Here is a 24,754-nt window from a genome sequence, read left to right on the forward strand (position 1 = left end):
GAACTGAATCCCAATCCCAAACCACATATTTGCCACGCAAAAGACAACAAAACAAAAGGAAAAGTGATGATGCTCAGAGAAAGAGATCCAGTCCAAAAACCATACAAACTCCATCACAAAAGAAATGTACAGGAATAACTCAACCACACACTCCCTCAAAACCACACCAGAAAAGCAAAATCCAGCCACCAACAATGCCCCCCCCTTGCAAAAGAGAGGCAAATTCCACCACAGAAAATCACAAATAACAGGCAAAATCCACCCCAAAATGCTAGCCACACAGAAATAAAGAAGCAACCCCCCCCAAAAGGTAAAACAGGCTTTACACAAACAAGTATTTGTGTGCACGCACATATCAAAAAGCAAGCAGACACTTCCCGCCAAAGAGGCAAAACACTCATTCCTTTGCTTACCAAGTAGCAATGGGCTCTCCTTTACTTTTAAATAAATAAATGGGCAAGCGGGTGGATAGTTAGGCATTAGCATCCACCTACCCTGCTCTCTTTGCTTTTGCTGAGAAAAGGCATTCTGAAGAAAGGAAGTGGGTGGGGTGGCTGGAGGCCCATACTTAGTTTTCCAGCCAATGCAGCAGCACCACCAAGAAGAAAAACTTGTAAAATTCCAAAACGAATTAAACATTGGGAGAAGAAGGAACTTCAACAGGAACCAAGTAGGGTGACTGGAGCGTCATTGTGCCTGCGGGCACCATGTTGGGAACTCCAGATCTGTGAAATATGTAAAGAGTGTTGCTTAGGGCAACTATTTTGGCAATTTTAAAGCTCACTATCTGCTATTTTGTAAGTTTGCTGAGAGGGGAAGATCTATCTCTTTTATTAACATTGATTTGTAGCACAACCCTAGGCATCCCTTGCTTGGAAGAAATTTCCATTAAGTTCATTTATCTGGATGTGTGTACAGGATTACAGCCTTAATGGCTAGATTCACACACAGAGCTCAACTGCAACTTCTGGTTTAGGGGCTGAAGTGTGTGCTGCATGTAGCAAATAGCGGAGAAACCAAGATTTTAGCATAACTGTAATTTGGAGGGTGTATTGGTCTATATTGGCAGGAGCAGGGACCAAGCAACGGGAGCTCACCCTGTAGCCGGGCTTTGAACTGCCAACCTTCTGATCGGCAAGCCCTAGGCTCTGTGGTTTAGGCCACAGTGCACGTCAAAGTGCAAGTAGATAAATAGGTACTGCTCCGGCGAGAAGGTAAACGGTGTTTCCGTGCGCTGCTCTGGTTCACCAGAAGCGGCTTAGTCATGCTGGCCACATGACCCGGAAGCTGTACGCTGGCTCCCTCGGCCAGTAAAACGAGATGAGCGCCGCAACCCCAGAGTCGTCTGCGACTGGGCCTAACAATCAGGGGTCCCTTTACCTTTTATTTGTCTATATTATTGCCCAAATACAAACAATAGTAATGAAGATCTGAGATCTTGCAATTTAGGTCTTTTTTGTTTTTTTAAAGTAATTTTAATTCAAAATAAATGCAACATGTCTGCATGAAAATAAATGGAGCATAATACCTGTTTATACAGCTATGTCTGTCTGTCTGAATCCCATATCTACATATCTATCTACATATATAGGTGTATGCCCATACCTGTAACATATGGAAAATGAAGTGCATTGGAATTAGCAGGGCAAGTTTTAAATGTTTATACGCTCAAATAACTTAATTCCAAATGAAAACATGGCGTGATCTAGATTTGCTGCTTCCTGCCCTGCCCCCGGCAGATACACTACTTTGCACAATCAGAGCTGAATACTGTACTGTTAACTATGAGTTACCTTTGCTGAACTGGAGTGACTTTTCACTCCATGCACAACTGCTGTCTCCCCATCCTCTTTTAGAAATAATGCAGCTCACTATATGTTTGCCTTTTGATTCACAGGGGTATCTGCCTGCCTTGAATATTCTCAGACCCAAAATGTGTCACTATACTGAATGAATTTTAATTTGTTTCTAGGTGCATGCACATGCACACACACAGACACACATCACAAAGTAAATTAATTTTTTAAAAAACAGATAACCTATACTGCCAGCATTACTTTCTCGGTAATGGAAATTGTATAAAATTATTAAATGGAAAGGGTAACCTTGCACAAGAAACTTTGGCAAAACTTCACTGAAACTATGTTTATTCAAGCCTACATCCCGTAGCCTTAAGGAGAGTTCAACTCCCTCCCAGGTTTCTGGACACCATGCTAAGATGGCCATCTTCTGGAGAGCTTTTGAGTTGCCCTCAATATCTAATTTTTATGTTTCTGATTAATGTAGCAATGTTTCTACTGATTAGTTCTTAGGCAGTATTTTGGGTTTTTTTTTAATGTAACTTTTATATGATTTTATGTTTAATATATCTTATTATCTACCTTGAAGAGTTTGTCTGAATAAATAAATGGTAGAAGGAAAACAATGCAAACCAAAGCTTTATTGATCTGGACTCAATACACCAATCATCTGTATTCTGGCAGTCTACACATTCATGAAGTTTAGAATTACATCAATTAGAAAATACTTGTGTTGGTAAATACAAGAAAACACCGAACATACCAATAAAGAAAGCATTTTATCAAGTTAACCTGCTTACATCATCATATAATTCTTATCAATAACACAGCTCATGGTCTGTACCTATATATATTATATTTACAGTGGAACCTCGGTTGTCAAACACAATCCATTCCGAAAGACTGTTTAACTTCCGACAACCGAGGTGCAATGGGCTGTCAGCACGTTCTATGGGGTAAAATGAGAAACACGCCTCGAAAGCCGTTCGACTTCCAAGGCGCGTTTGGAAACTGAAGGAATTCCAGGTTTTCGGCATTTGGCTTCCGAATTGTTCGGCTTCTGAGACGCTTGAAAACCAAGGTTCCACTGTGTGTGTGTGTGTGTGTGTGTGTGTGTATAAAATAAAATTTATACACCATGATGCACACCACAATTTACAAAAAGATGGAGCAATAAAGTCAAGGAAAATTAAAAACTTAAAACATACAAAAGTATAAATAAGTATTTTTGTACATTTATAAGCACTGTTGTATCTTTATATTTGCTGGTTACTTTGGGGAACCTTGGGTGTATCGTATACATATAGTATTATATGTATATTAATGCTGATAATATGCTAGAATTGTTTGCATTTTTACTGGAAGCAGGGTGGCTGGTTTTCTGCTTCTTCTGTTGTAAACCACGCTGTGACCATTTTTGGTATAGACTAGCCTAGATAAATAAATTATTCTTGAAGGCTATGGCCAGGAAGGGGATTGATGAGTGAAGCCTTTGTGCATTTTTTATACGCCTCAGCACCCTCTGCATATTCAAGTGGCATCAGATACAAATAGGTTAGATAAAAGGGAAATCGAGATATATTTGCAGTGGTTTAAAACAAAAAAAAAAGCAGGAGAGAGACACAATAAGGCACTAAACTGAAAAGAAATCTCAACGTTTTCCTCATTTCCCTCACTCCCACCCTCCTGGGTAATTCTACAACTGATACATTTATAAACAGCTTTGTACAAGAGCATGCAATAATGGGCACATGCTCAGAAACACACCCCAGCAGATAGTGAAGTGGATAAATATCAAGGTAGCCAATGATATAAAGAGATGTCAAAGAATTCCAGCAGAAATGGCAGTGGAAATTGCCAATGCCCACATACTCATCTCATGTCTGGAAAGGAAATCAATCCAGTGAATTCAACTGGTATTCACTTTGTTGTTTTCAGTCTGCAAATAGGGATAGGTAATTGATGCCACATTTGCATTGTCTTTTCTTTTGCATTATGTTTCTCCATAAAGGCTCAGAGAAGTCAGAAAATCCTACAGATACTGTAGATACCAAAAGTGATCTCTGCCCAAGCATTTTATGGTCTAGCTTTACATTGTGCTTCCCAAGTACACAGGTTTTTGCAGACTTCAGCTTAAAACCATGTAATTGAACATCAAGAGCCCAAGTTATGACTACTCACCTCAATAATGGGCTGATTTTCCAGTCTGAAGAGTATCCAAAATCTCCCAGAAGCCTTGCTGTGAATATGTGGTTATTCTGTACTTCTCAGAATGCAACACTGCCACTTCTGCTTGCTTCCCAATAAAAATAAGGTCAGGTTGCTTTTCTCAAGAGAGAACATGCCAGGCCCAGAAACCTAGCAATTACATCACACTGTAATATATAATCACATAGCCATAATCTGAGGATTTAACAAACCCTTACATGTTTTGTTTGTATTTTGTTCAACTGCCACACCCAACCTGCTTCCAGGTTATCATAACATCCTGTGCTTTACTCTCACCGTTCCAGACATGGTGCAAGAAATCCATACCACTTTTTAAACTCTGCAAGCAAACAGATATTAAAATTCATGCCACATCCAATAGCAATTTATAATTGCTTCTCAGCCTTCTGGCTAATATCAAAGTATCTGTTCTTATCAGTTGAATATGTAATACAGTATGTTCTCTATGTAAGGACACAGTGTGAATCCAATTTTGGAACCAGGAGTTGGATATGAGGCTTGGTCCACCCACGACATGCATTGACCTGATATTGCAGGGCCCAGTGCAATTTCTTTTTTGTTTTAGGAACAGGTGAGTGAGTTCTTTAACTGTTTTCCATTCTCGTCAATGACCGAAATAAATCAATTCATTCATTAACTTGTTTTCACAAGTATGTTACGAAAAGTTGGTTTTTTAAAATAAAAAAAAAAGTTGGCGTAAACATAGAGATTAGATTGGCAACTGACACGTTTTCCTTTTTCCCCCATGTTGGAGTTTTGTAGTAATTGTTCCTCCATTTCTTTGTTCTTTATGACAGCCATCTTCAAAGAGCCGCCACATGCAAGATGGATCAAGCTTGTTTTCTCCTGTTTTGGGGGCTGGGACCCGTGAAGGTAAATGGCATTTCCATGCACTCTGGCACTCATCACGGTGTCCTGTTGTGACAGAAGCAGTTTAGTCATGCCAACCACATGACCTAGAAAGCTGTCTGTGGACAAACACCGGCTCCCTCGACCTGGAAGCGAGATGAGTGCCACACCCCATAGTCACCCTTGACTGGATTTAACTGTCCAGGGTTCCTTTACCTTTACCTATTTTACCTAAGGGCTTATTCACACCTCCATTTCTCCTGCTGCTTTCCCTCCGGGAAACCCAGTCTGTAGAGCTGAATTGGATCAAACAGCAATTGGGCTTTCTGTGGATTGCCATTTGTTCTGATTTAGCACTAAAGAGCAGATTTTCAAGGGGAAAGTATTGGGGTAAAGGCAAAACTGCTCAGACTTGTGCCTAGAATGCACTGGACCAGTGGAAAATTGCTTGGACCCACGTTTTCTAGACACTGGACAAGCAGAAGTGTGATCAAGCCCTAAATTGTTGTACTTCACATGGTTATAATGAAGATTCATTAGAAATGGCCTAGCGTTGATGTAACTTTGACTTCTTAATTCTGAGGCTGTATAGTGCTCAATATTAGCAGCAGGGTAAGAGGTCTGGGACTTTCTTGTGATAAGCTATCCTGTCTGGCCTGCACATGGAGTCTTCACTTAACTACCATGGCTAAAAGATGTTAATTAGCTATCCTTCATCAATTTATCAAATTTCCATCAAAAGTCATTTAAGCTAGTAGTCCCCCACATATTGTGCTACAGAATTCCCACTTTGAGAAGATGCACTTCCTTTTCCCTACCCTGAACCTACTACTAACTAACTTAAAGCAGTGTTACCAAATAGTATTATAAGATAGAGAAAAATATTGTCTCTATCCATTGGCCCAGTTTGCACATAAAGTTAAAAAAATGATTTAATGTAATGAGGACAAGCTGTGCCTCTCCTCCTGGGAGAGTTTCTGCATTAACCACAATTTAACATTACATTAACCCTAAACTATGATTAATCTTAACTACAGTATGTTGAAACAAGCCAGCTTCTTAAACTATACCTTGAAGTAAGTGTCTTTCTGCCAGAGTTTGTTCAGATACAGATGACACAGCAAGCTGTGGTTAATGAAAAGCAAAAGCTTCCAACCTCCTAATGGCTGAACCAGAGGAGGAGCGAGGCACAAGCCCAAGGCTTATCTAGGATCATCCTCATCCTATTAAATCAGGAGTGAGAAACAAGTGGCCCACCAAATGCTGTTGAACTCCCAACCCCCTGCAACCCCAGCCAGAATGGCTGATGGTCAGCGAGGATCAATGTCACCTAGGGACCACAGAATACACACACTCCATCATGTCTCCACAAACTGTTTACTAAATTAAAATACCATTACATTTTCAAATAATTAACTGTTATCTGCAATTAATTTTGTATATTAAATCAATTGGCCTTTGCTTTCTAGTAGGTGAGGTAAGAACCGAAATTGGAAACAGAACTGTTAGAACCTAAGACTAAGGTACTTTCAAGAATGTATAACTTGCTGTTAAAATGGAACACACAAAATGAAATGGTTAAATCGGCTATGATAAAGTGGGCACAGGATATTGGGTACAACATTATGTTTGAGGACTGGGAAAGGTTGTGGACCACTGGGTTGAACTTCACTGCATGTAATGCTTTGAAGGAAAATGTAATGAAAATGATATATAGATGGTACATGACCCCAGTCAAGCTTGCAAAGATATACCATGTGTCTGATAATAAATGTTGGAAGTGTAAAGAAGCTGAAGGAACATTTTTTCACCTCTGGTGGACTTGCCCTAGAGTGAAGGTTTTCTGGGAAATGATTTATAATGAACTGAAAAAGGTATTTAAGTATACTTTCCCCAAGAAACCAGAGGCCTTCCTCCTGGGTATTGTCGGTCAGAGGGTGATAAAGAAGGACAGAACTTTCTTCCTGTATGCAACAACGGCAGCAAGGATACTCATCGCTAAGCACTGGAAAACCCAAGATCTACCCACACTGGAAGAATGGCAGGTGTAACTGATAGACTATATGGAATTGGCTGAGATGACCGGCAGAATCCGAGACCTGGGAGAGGAGAGGGTTGAAGAAGACTGGAAGAAATTTAGGATTTATTTACAGAAACATTGTAATTTAATTGGATGTTAAGAAGGATGCCAGATCATAAACAATTGAGCACCACTAAATTAGACGTAATCTGGTTGATAAATGAGATTGAGGAAAATATAAAATTTTTGGAGAATTATTAGACTAAATTAAATGAATGAGACTTAAGAGTGTAAACAAGTTGATAAATTGCTGGAAAAAGTTTTACAATGATGCAAGTGGGAGCGGGGGACGTGAGGGAGTCCAAAGAAGCTCTGAAAATATGTTATGACACATGTCTTATTGTTTATAATTTTTGCACTTTTGTATTTAAAAAATCTCAATAAATATTTTTTTTAAAAAAAGAACCACTTAGGGAAGCAAAAGTATTCCCTTCTCAGGTCACTACCCAATACATGCTCCACAGGTAGCAACATAATGAACTCCGAGCCAAGTCAGACACTCAGCGGTAGTTTTCTAGACCCTGTTTTTCAGGAATATCCAGTGGGGAAAAGAACAGGACCCCTCCCATCACTTCAGGCAAGATTAAAACAAATGCAAATATTTTGAGCTAGGTAGCATGGATTATAGGTTTAGCTCTATTGAAGTAAATCAGTACCCCCACCTTCTCCGATGTGGTGCTTTTCATGTTTTCAACAACTCTTGTAATATCTGACCACTGGCCATAATGGCTGGGGTGGATGGTAATCGGAATCTAACAACATATGTAGGGCACTAAGTTGGTTCCCATTTATTGCAAACTTTCTCCCTCCCCCCCGCCCCATAAAGATTATTATCTATTATATTGCAAGCTTTCAAAATTGTGAGTTAAGACAGAAACTTACCGTATTTTATTTATGAAAAGGTGCTTTTAAAAAAAAACCTGGGGGCTTTTTGTTGTTGTTGTTGTTAAGAAATGGCATTTGTAAAATTTGTGAGGGAAGTCCTTAGAAAAGAACTTTCAATTAAAAAAATTAAGGTACTACTAGATTCCCCCCTTCTCTTGGCTGCTTTAAAAAGCAATTGAGAATTGTTTTTCCATGGAATTTTGCAAACTCTACAGATTACTAACAAAAGAATTTTTTCATGAGCAAATCCTCTCAATTACTACATATGCAGCATTTTCTTCTATAGACAGTGCCACTCAGCTTGTCTGTTATGGAAAGCTCTTTCAGCACATTCTATTTCCAGTTTTTCTCAGTCAGATCCATAGGCATTTGGCAATGAAACAGCTGAACTGATCTCACTTGATGCCAGCTTCCAAAAGGCTATTAGTAAGTGCGTACTAGAATCATTATGCCAAGGAGTTTCTTCCATTTCCCCCACTCCAAAACCATGGCCTCCAAAGGGTATTAATTTAATCCTGAGTTGGGAAACATGCGGCCTTCTACCTTGTTTCATAAGATCCTCTGGATGCTATGATTCCATTCCTGGTCTTTGGACCACCTCAATGGGCACCTCCATGTGGGTGGCACTGTGGTCTAAACCACAGAGCCTAGGGCTTGCCGACCAGAAGGTTGGCAGTTTGAATCCCCGCGATAGGGTGAGCTCCCATTGCTTGGTCCCTGCTCCTGCCAACCTAGCAGTTCAAAAGCATGTCAATGTGCAAGTAGATAAATAGGTACTGCTCCGGTGGGATGGTAAACGGTGTTTCCGTGCGCTGCTCTGGTTCGCCAGAAGCGGCTTAGTCATGCTGGCCACATGACCTGAAAGCTGTACACCGGCTCCCTTGGCCAGTAAAGCAAGATGAGTGCCGAACCCCAGAGTCGTCAGCGACTGGACCTAATGCTCAGGGGTCCCTTTACCTTTACCTTTCCTCTAAGTACTGCAAGGTGGCATACATAGCTCAACATCTTTTTATCCTGCGACATAGGTTAGAGTGAAATAATGACAGGCCCAAGTCATTCAGCAAGCTTCATGGCTGAATCAGGATTTGAATTCTGGATTCCAAAGTCTTAGTTGAGGGGTAGGGAATCTTTTTCAGCCATTCCCTTTTGGGTAAGGCTTCTCAGCAGCACATGGCAGGCAGGGCCAGAAGCAAAAGCAGGCTGAGCAATAGATGCGAAAGGTATCTTTGTATGTTGGGCTAGTTTCCAAACACATTCAGACACTTTTCTTTGTTCTCCATCCAAGGAAGCAGGAGGCATTTTCAGACTTCAATGGTATGTTCCTGGAATACAAAAACACTCAAAGAGTACTAGGACAAAGCAGTACTAGGACAGGGTATGGCCTGAGCAGAGTCTCCAGAGCCAGATAGAAAGACCTCATCCCTATCCTAGTTATGCAATATAACCACTTTACCCAACAGTAGTGAGCCAGCTATAAATCACACTGAGCAAGTTGGATTCTTTATTAGAAAAAACAGGATCTGCAACTCATCTCCAAAAGGTCTTGTCCCCATGAAGTGGTTGCTGAGACTGAAGGTCCCTGTCTCCCCACAGCTACCTAAGTCCCCTCTTCTCCAGGGTTTCCCCCAACACTCCGAGACTGTGCCTATGTAAAGCTAACTTATCCTCCGCACTCTCCATGCCTCTTGTGGTTCTGGGAGACCAGCGGGCAGGGGAGCTTGTCGCAGCTGGAGGGGGAGACACCCATGACTCTTCACCAGCCTGACTCATCTCTGCCTCTTGGCCCCCCCTCCTCCTACTCTCCTGCTCCAGCCTCTGCCTCTGATTCTGAACTTCTCTCTGCCACCGACTCTCCCAGCTCACTAATCCCTGTTTACTCTTCAGTGGTCCTTCACAGGAAAAAGGTTCTCCACCTGATTTAATGCACTCTAGGCAGGGCTGGACTTAGGTTTGATGAGGCCCTAAGCTACTGAAGGTAATGGGGCCCTTTATATGTCCAGCTGTCCTTTGTCAACAACAAATTGTCACTTGAATTGAATATATCCTATATGGTAATTTGTGGACCTAATAGATATCTAAAGTCAGTTGCCACTGTTGCTGTATGTAGGTTTTATTTTATTTGTTTTTTATCTTATATTTTAGAAATGTACATCCAGGTATTTTCCTTTAAATTTTTTTTGGGGGGGGGCCCAAGAGAGTGGGGCCCTAAGCTATAGCTTGTTTAGCTTATACGTAAATCCAGCACTGACTCTAGGAGAGCTTTTCCTCCAATCTGGATGCTACAGCTAAAATGAACTTAATATATAAAGTTTTGCTTTCTTTTGAAAAGTTCCATAATGCAAAAATGTGGTTTCTTTTGTCATGAAAAAGTACTTCAAAGGCAACTTCCTGCTGCTGCTTTGGCAGTGTATGATTTTTGTCAGATGGTGACAAGGGAGAGTTTCAGGTTCAAACCAAATTTTTAGGGCCCTTGCCCAAAACAAATTAATATACAAAAAATAGTCTTGAGAGTCCACATTAAGGTGAAAAGGTAATTTCTGGAGCCATGACCAGATTAACTATATGCTTTGGTTTCATCAAGGTACAGCACACTGACATAATTATTAATAAGTACAGCTTGCATTCTGCAACATGATACCTCCTGGCTTTTGTAATACCATGACTGTGAAAATCACATCACATGTCACCTGGCCGGTTTTCAGACTTGCATACCTGGCAGGCAATAGAGCTTCTTCTCCCACAATCTGAAGGCCTAGACTCACTACTTAGAAAGGTGAGCAATATGGAAACATAAATTCCTGAAAACAGCTGTGATCACCTGATATCACAAAAACAGTGAATTTTGTGGCATCTTAAGAGACTCTGCAGCCCAATGTTTATATTTACATGGAGTAAGATCCCCTGTACTGTAGTACTTTGTTCCCTTTACTCCCTTCCTGCATAGTATGTTTAGGACTGAAGCTTTATTGTGGCATGAAATTTGGGAGACAAGAGCTTATTAATTCACCAGATGCATGAAACCAACTCTAGGGAAGGAAACTCCTAAGGCGGAAGATCATGTTGCAATAAGGCTGTTGTCTTTGGACAGAAGCAGGATGGGAAATTATTGTTATTCAAGGTGAACAAGGCTATAGCAAAAAAACACATTAGGGATGTAGGACAGCAAAGGGGCACAGGTTAAACTTTAACCAGGTCTGTGAGACAGTAAAGACGTGTATTGATAGGCAGCAGTGTTTGTCAATTGTGGGGAACCTATGATGAACCACACTCCCATCATTCCCAATAATTTGCCATGTTGGCTGGGGCTGATGGGAGTTGGAGTCCAACAGTGGTTAGAGTGTCAGACTAGGACCAGGAGGACCACAGTTCAAATCCCCACTTGGCCATGAAGCTCACTGGGTGGCCTTGGGTCAGTCATTGCCTCTCAGCCTCACAGGATTTTTTGTGAGGATTAAATGAGGAGGAAGAGAACCATGCACAACATCTTGAGAGCCTTGGAGGGAAAAAAGTAGGACAAAAAGTGAGAAAGAGGTGAGACAGAAAATAAAATAAATAAACAGCTGGAGGGCCACAGGTTCTCTAGTCCTCCTTACTGAATTTCCTTCCAAAAAGGTAAGAATATCTTTTGCTGAACTCAGAACTTCCTCTCCAGATTTAAGGATTTAGGAACAAGTTTTAAAACCAGTGCTTTTTTCCTTAAAAAATGTTTAGGGGTACTCTCATTTTGACTCAAGAAAACCACCATTTTATAGTAACAGGTAGGTAGCCGTGTTGGTCTGCCGTAGTCGAAATGAAATAAAATAAAATAAATTCTTAAAAATTCCTTCCAGTAGCACCTTAGAGACCAACTAAGTTAGTTATTGATATGAGCTTTCATGTGCATGAAGAAGTGTGCATGCACACGAAAGCTCATACCAATAACTAACTTAGATGGTCTCTAAGGTGCTACTGGAAGGATTTTTTAAATTTAATTTTATTTATTTTATTTTGTTTCCACCATTTTATAGTTAAAATCGGGACAAAAGAACAAAGATTCACAAAAAGTTTATGTGTATGCGTCCCCCTAGGAAAAAAAGCAGTGATTAAAACACATACTATCAGCATAACTATGGACAGTACAATTCTCACCCTACACATTCCTAAACATTCCTGTTTCGAAAATGGAAAAGCTTGCTAGTTCCAGGAAACGTTCCCTTTTGAAATAAACACCATCTGCATCTACCTACAGGCGCTGCCTGGAGAAAAAACCAAAAGAAAACAGGTGGCAAGGCGACGATTAAATATTTTTGAGCTGCTTCGGCTCCCGTAGTCCGCCGCCCTAGCTACTGTCTTCCCCATGGAATCCTCCTGGGTGACTCTGGGCATCGCAGCTTTCCTTTTGCTCTTGCCGTTTCTCTTCGCCGCGCGGTTCTTCCGAACGAGGCGAGCGCACGTCCCGCGTAATGCTGCCGTCAGCCTCCTGGTGGTGGCCGGTTCTGGTAAGAAAAAGACGGCGGAGTTTTCCCGCTCCGCGCTTTGTATAGCAAAGCGTGGCCTAGTCCACCCGGACTACAATACCCAGCAAGCACAGCGGCAAGCTTTCCCCCCCTCACAGCGTCCTTTGGCGCGAGGCATCCTGGGATCTGTAGTTCATACAGCGGACAGAGGTTTGCATGGATCTGAGGTTCATTTAGTTTCGGGGAACCACCGTGTGGAGCCTCGAATCAATTTATAAGTCGACCAGCTAAAATGACTAGTTTTAGCTGAGGGGGATGCAAAGCCGGAAAGCATCTTACAGAACTGTTCTCGCTGCTGTTGAGAACAAATGCTGGCGCCACGTGCATTGCGGCTATATTATTATTATTATTATTATTATTATTATTATTATTAAATTAATTTATTCCGCATTTTCCCCAGACAGAGACTCAAGGCAGCTTACAGCGGAAATAAACATTAAAAACAACAACCAAGCATTATAATATAATATAATATAAGGATAGAGGGAGCTAGTCTAGCTTCTCTAGGCAAGGAGTTCCAAAGTTGTCCTGGAGCAGGCACAAAGAAGGCCTTATACCACACCGCTACCAAGCATGCCTGTGAGAGTGGCGGGACTGAGAGAAATAATAATAATAATAATAATAATAATAATAATAATAATTTATTATTTATACCCCGCCCATCTGGCTGGGCCTCCCCAGCCACTCTGGGCGGCTTCCAAAAGAATATTAAAATACTATGATACATCAAACATTAAAAGCATCCCTGAACAGGGCTGCCTTCAGATGTCTTCTAAAAGTCTGGTAGTTGTTGTTCTCTTTGACATCTGGTGGGAGGGCATTCCACAAGGAGGGCGCCACTACCGAAAAGGCCCTCTGCCTGGTTCCCTGTAACTTGGCTTCTCGCAGTGAGGGAACCGCCAGAAGGCCCTTGGTGCTGGACCTCAGTGTCCGGGTAGAACGATGGGGGTGGAGACGCTCCTTCAGGTATACTGGACCGAGGCCGTTTAGGGCTTTAAAGGTCAGCACCAACACTTTGAATTGTGCTCGGAAACGTACTGGGAGCCAATGTAGGTCTTTCAAGACCGGTGTTATATGGTCTCGGTGGCCGCTCCCTGTCACCAGTCTGGCTGCTGCGTTCTGGATTAGTTGTAGTTTCCGGGTCACCTTCAAAGGTAGCCCCACGTAGAGTGCATTGCAGTAATCCAAGCGGGAGATAACCAGAGCATGCACCACTCTGGCGAGGCAGTCCACAGGCAGATAGGGTCTCAGCCTGCGTACCAGATGGAGCTGGTACACAGCTGCCCTGGACACGGATTTAACCTGTGCCTCCATGGACAGCTGTGAGTCCAAAATGACTCCCAGGCTGCGCACCTGGTCCTTCAGGGGCACAGTTACCCCATTCAGGACCAGGGAGTCCTCCACACCTGCCCGCCTCCTGTCCCCCAGAAACAGTACTTCTGTCTTGTCAGGATTCAATCTCAATCTGTTAGCCGCCATCCATCCTCCAACCGCCTCCAGACACTCACACAGGACCTTCACCGCCTTCACTGGTTCTGATTTGAAAGAGAGGTAGAGCTGGGTATCATCCGCATACTGATGAACACCCAGCCCAAACCCCCTGATGATCTCTCCCAGCGGCTGCATGTAAATGTTGAAAAGCATGGGGGAGAGGACAGAACCCTGAGGCACCCCACAAGTGAGAGCCCAGGGGTCTGAACACTCATCCCCCACCACCACTTTCTGAACACGGCCCAGGAGGAAGGAGCGGAACCACTGTAGGACAGTGCCCCCAGCTCCCAGCCCCTCAAGACGGTCCAGAAGGATGTTATGGTCGATGGTATCAAACGCCGCTGAGAGATCCAGCAGAACTAGGAAACAGCTCTCACCTTTGTCCCTAGCCCGCCGGAGATCATCAACCAGTGCGACCAAGGCAGTTTCAGTCCCATGATGAGGCCTGAATCCCGACTGGAAGGGATCCAAATGGTCCGCTTCTTCCAGGCGTGCCTGGAGTTGTTCAGCAACCACTCGCTCAATGACCTTGCCCAAGAATGGAAGATTTGAGACTGGGCAATAGCTGGCCATCGTTGCCACATCTAAAGATGGTTTTTTAAGAAGTGGTTTGATAACCGCCTCTTTCAGCGGGTCTGGGAAGGCTCCCTCACGGAGGGAAGCATTCACCACCCCACGAAGCCCATCACCCAGTCCTTCCCGGCTAGCTTTTATAAGCCAGGATGGGCACGGATCAAGGAGACAGGTGGTTGGTTTCACTCGTCCAAGCAGCCTGTCCACATCCTCGGAGGTAACAGATTGGAATTGATCCCATGCAATTTGACTAGACAGGACTCTAGCACTCTCCCGCCCCGGCCCTGCTCCCACGGTGGCGTCTACCTCTTCCCGAATCTGAGCGACTTTATCTGCAAAAAACTTTGCAAAATCATTGCAGGAGATCATGTGGCCCGTACTGGGCCCTGATGTAGCAGGTGGTTCCGCTAAATTGCGGACCACCTGAAAAAGTCTCCTGCTGCTGTTTTCTGCAGATGCAATAGAGGCGGTGAAGAAAGTCTTCTTCGCCGTCGCTACCGCCACTTGGTAGGCTCGACATTGAGCTCTAACCTGTGTCCGGTCAGCTTCAGAATGAGTTATCCGCCACCGGCGCTCTAGCCGTCTCAACGATTGTTTCATTGCCCTCAGATCCGTGGAAAACCACGGGGCTCTCCGGGCTCCATGCAATCGGAGAGGGCGCTTCGGAGCCAAACAGTCAATAGCCCTGGTTAACTCCACATTCCAGCGGGCCACCAGGGAATCAGCTGAAAGGCCATCAACATGGGATAAAGCATCCCCTACCACTCTCTGGAAACCATTTGGATCCATTAAGTGGCGGGGGCGGACCATCCGAATCGGTCCCACCTCCCTGCAGAGGGGAAGGGTCACGGAGAAGTCCAGTTGCACCAGGAAGTGATCTGACCATGGCACTTCTTTTGTTTCACTTTTAGTTAGTGTCAGGTCACCAACATCCGTAGAGGTAAACACCAGGTCCAAGGCATGTCCGCGGCTATGGGTTGGGCCAAACTTATTCAGGGACAGCCCCATGGAGGCCATGCTTTCCATGAAGTCCCGAGCGGCCCCTTGTAAGGTCGTGTCGGCATGGATATTAAAATCCCCTAGGACAACCAAACTAGGTGTCTCCAGGAGAACATCCGCCACGACCTGAAGCAGCTCGGGCAGGGAATCCTTGGTGCAGCGGGGAGGTCGGTACACCAAAAGGAATCCTGTACTGCCCCTATTGCCCAACTTCCAGAACATGCACTCAGAGAACTGGGTCTTCCCAATAGGACGCCTGGTGCAAACTAATGACTTCCTAAAAATCACTGCAACCCCCCCTCCCCGCCCACAAGGCCTGGGTTGCTGTGCGTAAGAGAAACCTGGTGGACAAGCAGCAGCAAGAACAGGCCCGTCCGCTTCATTCAACCAAGTCTCTGTTACACATGCCAGGTCAAATCCCCCATCCATGATCAGGTCATGGATGGCAGTGGTCTTATGAATCATTGACCTGGCATTGCACAGCAGCACCTTCAGGTCATGTGGGTATCCCTTGCTGATTCTAGTATCCATCTGGTCAGGACCAGACCTGGAGGCAGGGATAGTCCTCAGACAACGACTAAACCTGCCTCCTCTGTAATGACATGGTCTGGTCTTAGCGTAACTCCTCCTCCTACCCGAGATCACTGAGATCGGTTGTCCCAACGCATCCCCCCCTGTGGAACATGCCACAGCCATTTTGTTGGCTGGGACACACTCCCCGGCAGCCCTGACCCCTCCCCTTAAGAACAAAATAAGACCTTAAAACAATGAAAACAAAACAAAAAAGAAACCCCAAAAAACAAAAAACAATACAAATAAAAAACTCCAAAAATTACAAATCCATCAAAATCAAAACAAATTCCCAACTAAACATCCATCCCACCCCCACCCCATCCCTGCATATACAGTAATAATAATGACAATAATAATAATAATAAAGAAATAAAAAGGAAAAGGAAAATTTTAAAACATTTTAAAAAGAACTCTGCACCCCTCCGGATCCCCCTGGGCCGCAGCAGCAGTGGCAGCAATCGTCCCTGTCAGGCCTGTCAGGCCCCGCCCTAGGCCAGATGGTGAGTGGCAGGAAGGAGCAGGGCCCTCAGACACCCACGCAGGAGAGTCCTCCTGGGCAGCAGAGCACAGCAGTCCTTATGGGGCTTCAGGCCCCGCCCCGGGCCAGATGGTGAGTGGCAGGAAGGAGCAGGGCCCTCAGACACCCACGCAGGAGAGTCCTCCTGGGCAGCAGAGCACAGCAGTCCTTATGGGGCTTCAGGCCCCGCCCCAGGCCAGATGGTGAGTGGCAGGAAGGAGCAGGGCCCTCAGACACCCACGCAGGAGAGTCCTCCTGGGCAGCAGAGCACAGCAGTCCTTATGGGGCTTCAGGCCCCGCCCCAGGCCAGATGGTGAGTGGCAGGAAGGAGCAGGGCCCTCAGACACCCACGCAGGAGAGTCCTCCTGGGCAGCAGAGCACAGCAGTCCTTATGGGGCTTCAGGCCCCGCCCCGGGCCAGATGGTGAGTGGCAGGAAGGAGCAGGGCCCTCAGACACCCACGCAGGAGAGTCCTCCTGGGCAGCAGAGCACAGCAGTCCTTATGGGGCTTCAGGCCCCGCCCCGGGCCAGATGGTGAGTGGCAGGAAGGAGCAGGGCCCTCAGACACCCACGCAGGAGAGTCCTCCTGGGCAGCAGAGCACAGCAGTCCTTATGGGGCTTCAGGCCCCGCCCCGGGCCAGATGGTGAGTGGCAGGAAGGAGCAGGGCCCTCAGACACCCACACAGGAGAGTCCTCCTGCCTCCCCGGAATATCTCAGAACTCGGGCAGGTTTGTAGGAGGGAACACAATCTCAGTTAAGTAGGACCTAAGCCATATAGGACTTTGTAAGTCATAACCAGCACATTGAACAGTGCACAGAAACAGACCATTAGCCAGCTTAGCTGTTGTAACACAGGAGTTGTATGCGGCATTTGTAATGTGCAGCATTTGTGACAGCTGCATGTTTATGAATGCAGATGTCCCACCACCTTGAAGTCCTTTGCCCTGTAGCGTAAGCCTCGTGGCGGATGGCTGGCACCAAGCTGCATTTGATGCACGGGTGAACACTTGCAGGCGAAGCGCAGGCTCATCTCAGTCAATACGATAATAATATCTGCTCTGAAATAGGGATGTTTCTTTATGTCCCATGGAGCTGTCATAATATGCTTTTAAAGTATGTGCTGTTCCTTATATAAAGAGTAGGTGCTACAGAGATGGTCCAAAGCACATAGTTGCCCATGACAGAAAATTAAAATGCTAATTAATTTACAAATCAAAATGTCACATGAGATGACCACATCAGGAAGCAGCTTTTTATTTAAAAAAATCACTTTCAGGTTTGTTTGTGGGTTTTGAAAACAAAAAACAAGCAGTGTATATATTTTATGAAATAAATGAATGAATTGTGAGTGTGCAGCAGCAAGGTGTGAGAGGATAGCTTTTGGGAAGGGCCACAGCTTGATGGTAGAGCATCTGCTTTACATAAAGAAGGTCCTAGATCAGGGGTCAGCAAACTTTCAGCAGTCCACTGTTCCTCAGACCTTGTGGGGGGCCGGACTAGATTTTGAAAAAAATAAATGAGCAAATTCCTATGCCCCACAAATAACCCAGAGATGCATTTTAAATAAAAGCACACATTCTACTCATGTAAAAACACTAGGCAGGCCCCACAAATAACCCAGAGATGCATTTTAAATAAAAGGACACATTCTACTCATGTAAAAACATGCTGATTCCTGGACTGTCCGCAGGCCGGATTTAGAAGGCAATTGGGCTGGATCCGGCCCCCGGGCCTTAGTTTGCCTACCCATGTCCTAGGTTCTATCCCTGGAATCTCCAGGTAGGGCTGGTAGAGACCCAGTCTAAAATCCTGGAGTCTGGCTGCCAGTAAGTGTATGAGGCAGCTTCTTATTTGTGTATACCATAGAGTTTGCCCTGTGCTCCCCAAATTAGCCTGGTGTGGAGGATACTGTGGAACAGCCAACTGAATGGCTTCTGTGGGGGGTGGGGAGGTGTCACCTTGTCCATCATCTCAGGCAGCAAAATCTCATGGGCCAAGCCTACACCAAGGTGGGTGAACTCATGGCATGTCTTACTCTCTGCCAGAGGATGAAGGGGCCGTGTGACTACAGAGTCTTGAGTTTAAAGGATGTAAATTGGGTAGCCAGACCCATGCACAGCGGTTCATCTAATTGCTATATAGGTGAATATTTTTCCACTTGCGTCTCCTGCTGTCGTAGGCCTTTGATGAGAAAGCTGCACCTTGCTGAAGTTCTCCCTTCAAGATAACTACGAATAGCATGAGAATCCTGCTTCATTTATCTATTCACGGAATATTTATTTATTTATTGCTTTTACACCCACCTTTTTCTCATAAAGAGCTCAAGACAGCATACAAGGGTTCTCCTCAGTTAATCCCCACAACAACCCTGTGAGGTAGGTTAGGCTGAGAGGCATTGACTGGCCCTAGGTCACCCAGGCTGAGTGAGGATTTGAACCCTGGTCTCCCAGGTCCTAGTCTGACACCTAACCACCACCACGCAGCGCTGGCTCTGTGGAGGGAGTCAGCGTAGCAGCAGGGTAAGCTATTGGTTAGTCTCAATAGTGTCGCACAGTATGACTATACTATTAAATGCAGCAGCCTCTGGGTAAAGGGTATTTCTCAATGTTCTACATGCAGAAGGTCCCACATTTAATCCTCAGTGTCCTCCAGACACAACCAGGAGAGACCTTTCTGAAACCCTCCAAGAGCAGCTGTCAATCAGCATAGAGAATACTGAGTGGGATCGATCATAAGAGCATAAGGAAAGCCCTGCTGGATCACACAAAAGGCTCATTTAGTACCAATCCTGTACTCACAGTGGCCATAACCACATGGCTATGAAAGCCCAGATGTTGGACATGAGTGCAAGAGGAATCTCCCCACTCTGAACTAATGTTCAGAGGCAAAACACCTCTGATACTGGAGAAAGTACACAGCCATCATAACTAGTAGGCATGGACAGCCTCTTCCTCCATTAATTTGTCCAACCCCCTTTAAAGGCGTCCAAGTTTCTCTGACTTGGTATGAAGGAGCTTCTTAGGTTCCTAATATATTCCCAATAATTGGTTCCCTTCTAAAACAAACAGCAGCATCACATTAGTAGAATGCTTCTTGCAAATATAGACAAAGAATGTAAATTTGCCACAGGAAACCCAGTCAGTTGGGTGGGGTACAAATAATAAAATTATTATTAGTAGTAGTAGTAGGAAAACGAAGTTTGCAAACCTCAAAACAATTTTCTAGTATGTTGTATACCGTATTTTTCACCCCATAGGATGCACCGGCCCATAGGACGCACCTAGGTTTTTTTTTTGGGGGGGGGGGAAATAAAGAAAAAAAAATTTCCCCCCCAGGTGCGGGGCTGGGGCGGGGGAAGCCCGAGCTTCCCCCAACCCCAGCCCCCAGAACAGGCTGCTATCCGCAAGCCGTGGGAGAGCTGCATGAAGTCGCACAGCTCTCCCACGGCTAGCGTAGAGCTGCGCAAAGCCCGAAGCCTGGGGCATGCTGAGCTCAGCGCGCCCCAAGCTTCTGGGTGCCGGCAAGCTCTCCGCTAGCCGTGGGAGAGCTGCATGACTTCGCACAGCTCTCCCACGGCTAGCGGAGGGCTGCGCGAAGCCCAAAGCTTGGGGTGTGCAACTTCACGCAGCTCTCCCACGGCTAGCGGATAGCTTCCTGAAGCCTGCATTCGCCCCATAGGACGCACACACATTTCCCCTTCATTTTTGGAGGGGGAAAAGTGCGTCCTATAGGGCGAAAAAATACGGTATATGATTTTTCTTTTAGGAAGGCCCAAACCCACTGGCCATGTAAACGTAACTTTTAACAAAACAGAAATGAACTAGAGTTGGAGTACATACATATGGAAAACATTTGGCAGTTCAGACATTAGTTGACTGAGAGGGGGAAATGTGAAATGTCTGAAATGAAAAGCATTGTGCTTTGATATGACATGAAAGTTATCTCTATGGGGTTTGATCTTTACCGGCTCAGTCATCAACACACATCAGTCTCCAGTTGATGCTGCAGTCATCAGAGTCTTGCAGTTCGCTGATCTCTCACAAGCCACCTTCGCTTTTGTGTTTTTCAGGCGGGCACACTACAGAAATCTTGAGGTTACTTAGTAGCCTGTCCCAGACATACTCTCCTAGACATTATGTTTTGGCTGATTCAGACAAAATGAGTGAAGAAAAAATCCGTTCTTTTGAACAACAAAGAGCTGAAACCGCCTCCAGTTCCTTGGTAAGTTGTTGCATCTTTATTGATAACTGTTTGTTTATATTTCACGTGCCGAAATGGTGACTTAAATCGCTTATCAGCATGATTTTCATTGGGCTCCATATCTGTAGCTCCGAGCACTTTGCTTCTCAATTTATCCTGCTGAATTGCCTCTTTATGCTTTTATCTTTATTGAATCTTACCTTTTACTCACAAACCCAAAAGTTAGCCAAGGGTGAATGTGGCTTTCACTCAGGCCAAAAAAGATTAGCCACCCCTGCTTTTAAGATAATCCCTCGCTGAAACCAGCAAGGCATTTCCAAATAAGCATGTATTGAATTGGGGATTATAATCAATTACTGTTTGTTCTCATTAATAATAATAATAATTCTTGTACACAAGGGAGAAATGTGCACACAGTCAAAGGTTTCTTTTTAAAATGTCTGCTTGAAAAGACAAGTTGCTTTTCATTTTTCAGTTTGTACGTTTCCCAGAAAAAAGGGCTTGCCTATCTTCAGGATGTGGCAGAAAGTTTAAAGAGACCTCCAGCCTTTCTTTCTCTTTCCATTGACAGTTTAGGAGCCGCCTGAAAATGCATGAGGGATCATTGGTCATCAATGGACTGCAGGTTTAAGAACCAGTGGTAAAAGTGATCTAAACGTATGAACTCTGTTTCCCTGTACCTGAGAAGGATTTCATATCAATAAGGGTCTTCTGTCCATTGAGTAGAGTGAAAAATGTGGCACATCTGCCAATGCCATTTGCGCAAGCACATCTGCCTGCAGTTCTACTACACTGCAGCTGCAGCACCAGACAAGGCCATGCTTTGTGCTGGCATAGCTGCTGGTAGCCGCATCCTAAACCCTTGGTGTGCTTGCCTAACAAGCCCTAGTAGGCTCGGGATGTTTGTTGTTGTTTAGTCGTTTAGTCGTGTCCGACTCTTCGTGACCCATGGACCAGAGCACGCCAGTCCCTACTGTCTTCCACTGCCTCCTGCAGCATGGTCAAACTCATGCTGGTAGCTTCGAGAACACTGTCCAGCCATCTCGTCCTCTGTCGTCCCCTTCTCCTTGTGCCCTCCATCTTTCCCAGCATCAGGGTCTTTTCCAGGGAATCATCTCTTCTCATGAGGTGGCCAAAGTATTGGAGCCTCAGCTTCAGGATCTGTCCTTCCAGTGAGCACTCAGGGCGGATTTCCTTAAGAATGGATAGGTTTGATCTTCTTGCAGTCCATGGGACTCTCAAGAGTCTCCTCCAGCACTATAATTCAAAAGCATCAATTCTTTGGTGATCAGCTTTCTTTATGGTCCAGCTCTCACTTCCATACATCACTACTGGGAAAACCATAGCTTTAACTATACGGACCTTTGTTGGCAAGGCGATGTCTCTGCTTTTTAAGATGCTCGGGATGTTACATGCCCTTTCCTAGCTCTGTATGTGACTTCAGCACATGTATGAAACATGGTCAAGCTTTTCCTCACTACAGCTTAGCCAGCAACTCTGTTATAATCAGTTCAGCATGGGAAATAGCCAATTCCCAGCACATCTTGCACAATGAAGACAAACTGTGGGTGGGGGAGGGGCAGGGAAAACAACACAAAGAAATATTTCTCTTTAATCTCTTGCTACATGCAATTATTAACAAAAGTACCAGAAAGAAAGGTGGCATCTGATAGGATCTTTTATAAATGCATGTCAACATACATCTGTTTCCTTTTAAGTATCTTAACAAGTTCTGTGTAACCCAAACTCAGGAAAACGAAAACTTTGTTTCAGTTGGACCTGCTTCTGAAGCTTTTAAATTTTGTTATTGTTAACATGCTTCTATGCCGTGTTTTGTTTTATTTTGGGTTGAGGTTTCAGGGTTGGGCTTATCTCCACTAAAGTGTCTTTAACTTTGTAACATTTATTACAATATGAGATTGCTTTTTTTGCAGGGGGGGGGGTGTTGTCGTCTGATCTAGTACCTATCAAGTTCTAAGGGTTATGACTCGGCTGAGAACTCAAGTCGTTGAACCACATCACTGTTCTGTCTCAGATCTCTGAGGCAGAATTTTTGTTCCTACTCGGAGGGCATATCTTTCTTTCTTTCTTTCTTTCTTTCTTTCTTTCTTTCTTTCTTTTTCGTTTGAGTGCTTGTACTCTCCTCCGTGAAACTGGAAGAAGGAATTTAGCCCCCATCCCTGTAGAACAAGCAATATTATCAGGGGAAATGATGAAATGGAATAAAAAGTAGATTTCAAAATGTTGTTCATCTGAATTTATATAAGGTCTTCCACTTGATTAAAGAAATCATAGTGGTTATACATATCTGCCCTGGTATCTCAGTTGGTAGAGCAGAAGACTCTCGATCTCAGGGCCGTGGATTAAGTTCCGCATTGGGCAAAAGATTCTTGCATTGCAGGGGGTTGGGCTAGATGACCCTTGTGGTCCCTTCTGTGAGGTTTATGGTGCACTTCTGTGCACATCTACACTGAAGTTAAGTCCCATTGAGTTCAGTGGGTTTTGTTCCCAGGGAAGCAGGTACAGGACTGCACCACCAACCAGTTAAGGATGCAGTCCTATTACACTCATGTGGGAGTAAGTCTCATTGAACTCAATAGGACTTTAATCTGAGTAGACATATATAGGCTTGCCCTGTAAGACTGCAACCCTACACACGTGTGGTGTAGTGGTTAAGAGCAGTGGACTTGTAATCTGGTGAACCGGATTCGCCTCTCTGCTCCTCCACATACAGCTGCTGGGTGACCTTGGGCTAGTCACACTTCTCTGAAGCCTCTTAGCCTCACTCACCTCACAGAGTGTTTGTTGTGGGGGAGGAAGGGAAAGGAGATTGTTAGCCGCTTTGAAATTCCTTAGGGTAGTGATAAAGTAGGATATCAAATCCAAACTCCTCCTCCTCCTCTTCTTCTTCTTCTTCTTCATCTTATTATTATTATTATTAAGAATGAACTCCACGGAATACAGTGGGACTTCCTCAGTTTAGTTTCTTCCGTTTGATTTACACATTGCTTCATACAACCAAAAAGAAGTTCCAAAGCAATTTGCAAAAACAAGAACATACAAAATAGAAGCGTCCATAACCACTTAGCCTAACATGAGAATGAGCACCATAAAACAAACAAACAAACAAACAGCCAGACCATTAGTTCTGTCCATAGCCTGGGAGAATAGAAACATTCACCCTGGTGCTGAAAAGCTGACAAAGTCTACTTAGAGGTTTTTAAGATTAAGCTGCATAAAACTTCAGTTCAAATAAAGTTATTTATTTAAGTTGGCACCAGGAGAGGTTCTCTGAGGAATCCAAGGATACAGGAAGGCATTGGAGCATAGGCAAGCCTTGTTGCTTGAACAAGGCTTAAGTGGAACAAGATGCCTACCTATACCCTTTCCAGGGGAATCCTGTAGTCAGCAGGAGTGGCAGGATCCCCAAGGCATGGATGAGGAATGGCAGGATCCCCAAGGCTGAGAAGCTGCCTCCTGGAGAGGTTCACAACGAGGGGGAGCTACACACAAATCCAGCCATTGCTGACACAAAGCTATAGAACTGGTAATTTGTTCAGGGCAGGGAGTCGATCCTTGCATGTGGTCTGCTGCTTCTCTTAAGGAACTGTTGTGGGCAACAGATTTAAAAATTATATTTAAAAAAATGTAAAAATGAGCTAAAATAAACCCACTGGGGTAAATCGCACCACCACATCTCACCCACATAAAACAGGTTGGGATGGCCTCCTTATGGCTGTGGGCTTCGCAGCATTTTTCTCACCAACGTCACTAAAAATTCCTGCTCGTGTTTTCTGTTTGGACAAGACATTCCAAAGATGAAGGATTCAACATTCTTAGCACATGCAAGATGAAAACAACAAAACAGCTTCGGGTGCGAATGAGCACTAGCAGCCAAGGCATCTTCCATTTTTTGATGACTTAAAAAAAAAAGGCAGTTTCTTTGAAGATGGAACCTACCTGTGAGGTAGCTTAGGGCACGAGGTGGTGACCGGCCCAAGGTCACCCTGAGAGCTTCATGGCCAAGTGGGGATTTGAACCCTGGCCTCCCAGGTCCTAGTCC

At 44.5% G+C, this 24,754-nt stretch overlaps 1 protein-coding gene and 1 long non-coding RNA gene across 7 annotated transcripts in view; both read left to right on the forward strand.

The window, feature by feature from the left end:
* Positions 1-24,754, forward strand: part of LOC307219021 — a 198,083-nt gene that overhangs the window by 146,088 nt on the left and 27,241 nt on the right. The window lies entirely within an intron of this gene.
* Positions 4,719-24,754, forward strand: part of ALG14 (ALG14 UDP-N-acetylglucosaminyltransferase subunit) — a 61,474-nt gene continuing 41,438 nt past the window's right edge. For 5 of the 6 annotated variants that reach the window (XM_079981764.1, XM_079981765.1, XM_079981766.1 and 2 more), the window contains exons 1-2: positions 12,109-12,320; positions 20,561-20,712. In XM_079981764.1, coding sequence (XP_079837890.1) covers positions 12,179-12,320; positions 20,561-20,712 — 294 coding nt within the window. In that variant the 5' untranslated portion in view covers positions 12,109-12,178. Of the gene's footprint in view, positions 4,902-12,108; positions 12,321-20,560; positions 20,713-24,754 lie in introns of those variants that run through there. The other variant, XM_079981767.1, reaches the window with a different exon arrangement.

Source organism: Podarcis cretensis (assembly GCF_951804945.1).
Source record: "Podarcis cretensis genome assembly, chromosome: 6".
Taxonomy (NCBI): Eukaryota; Metazoa; Chordata; class Lepidosauria; order Squamata; family Lacertidae; genus Podarcis; species Podarcis cretensis.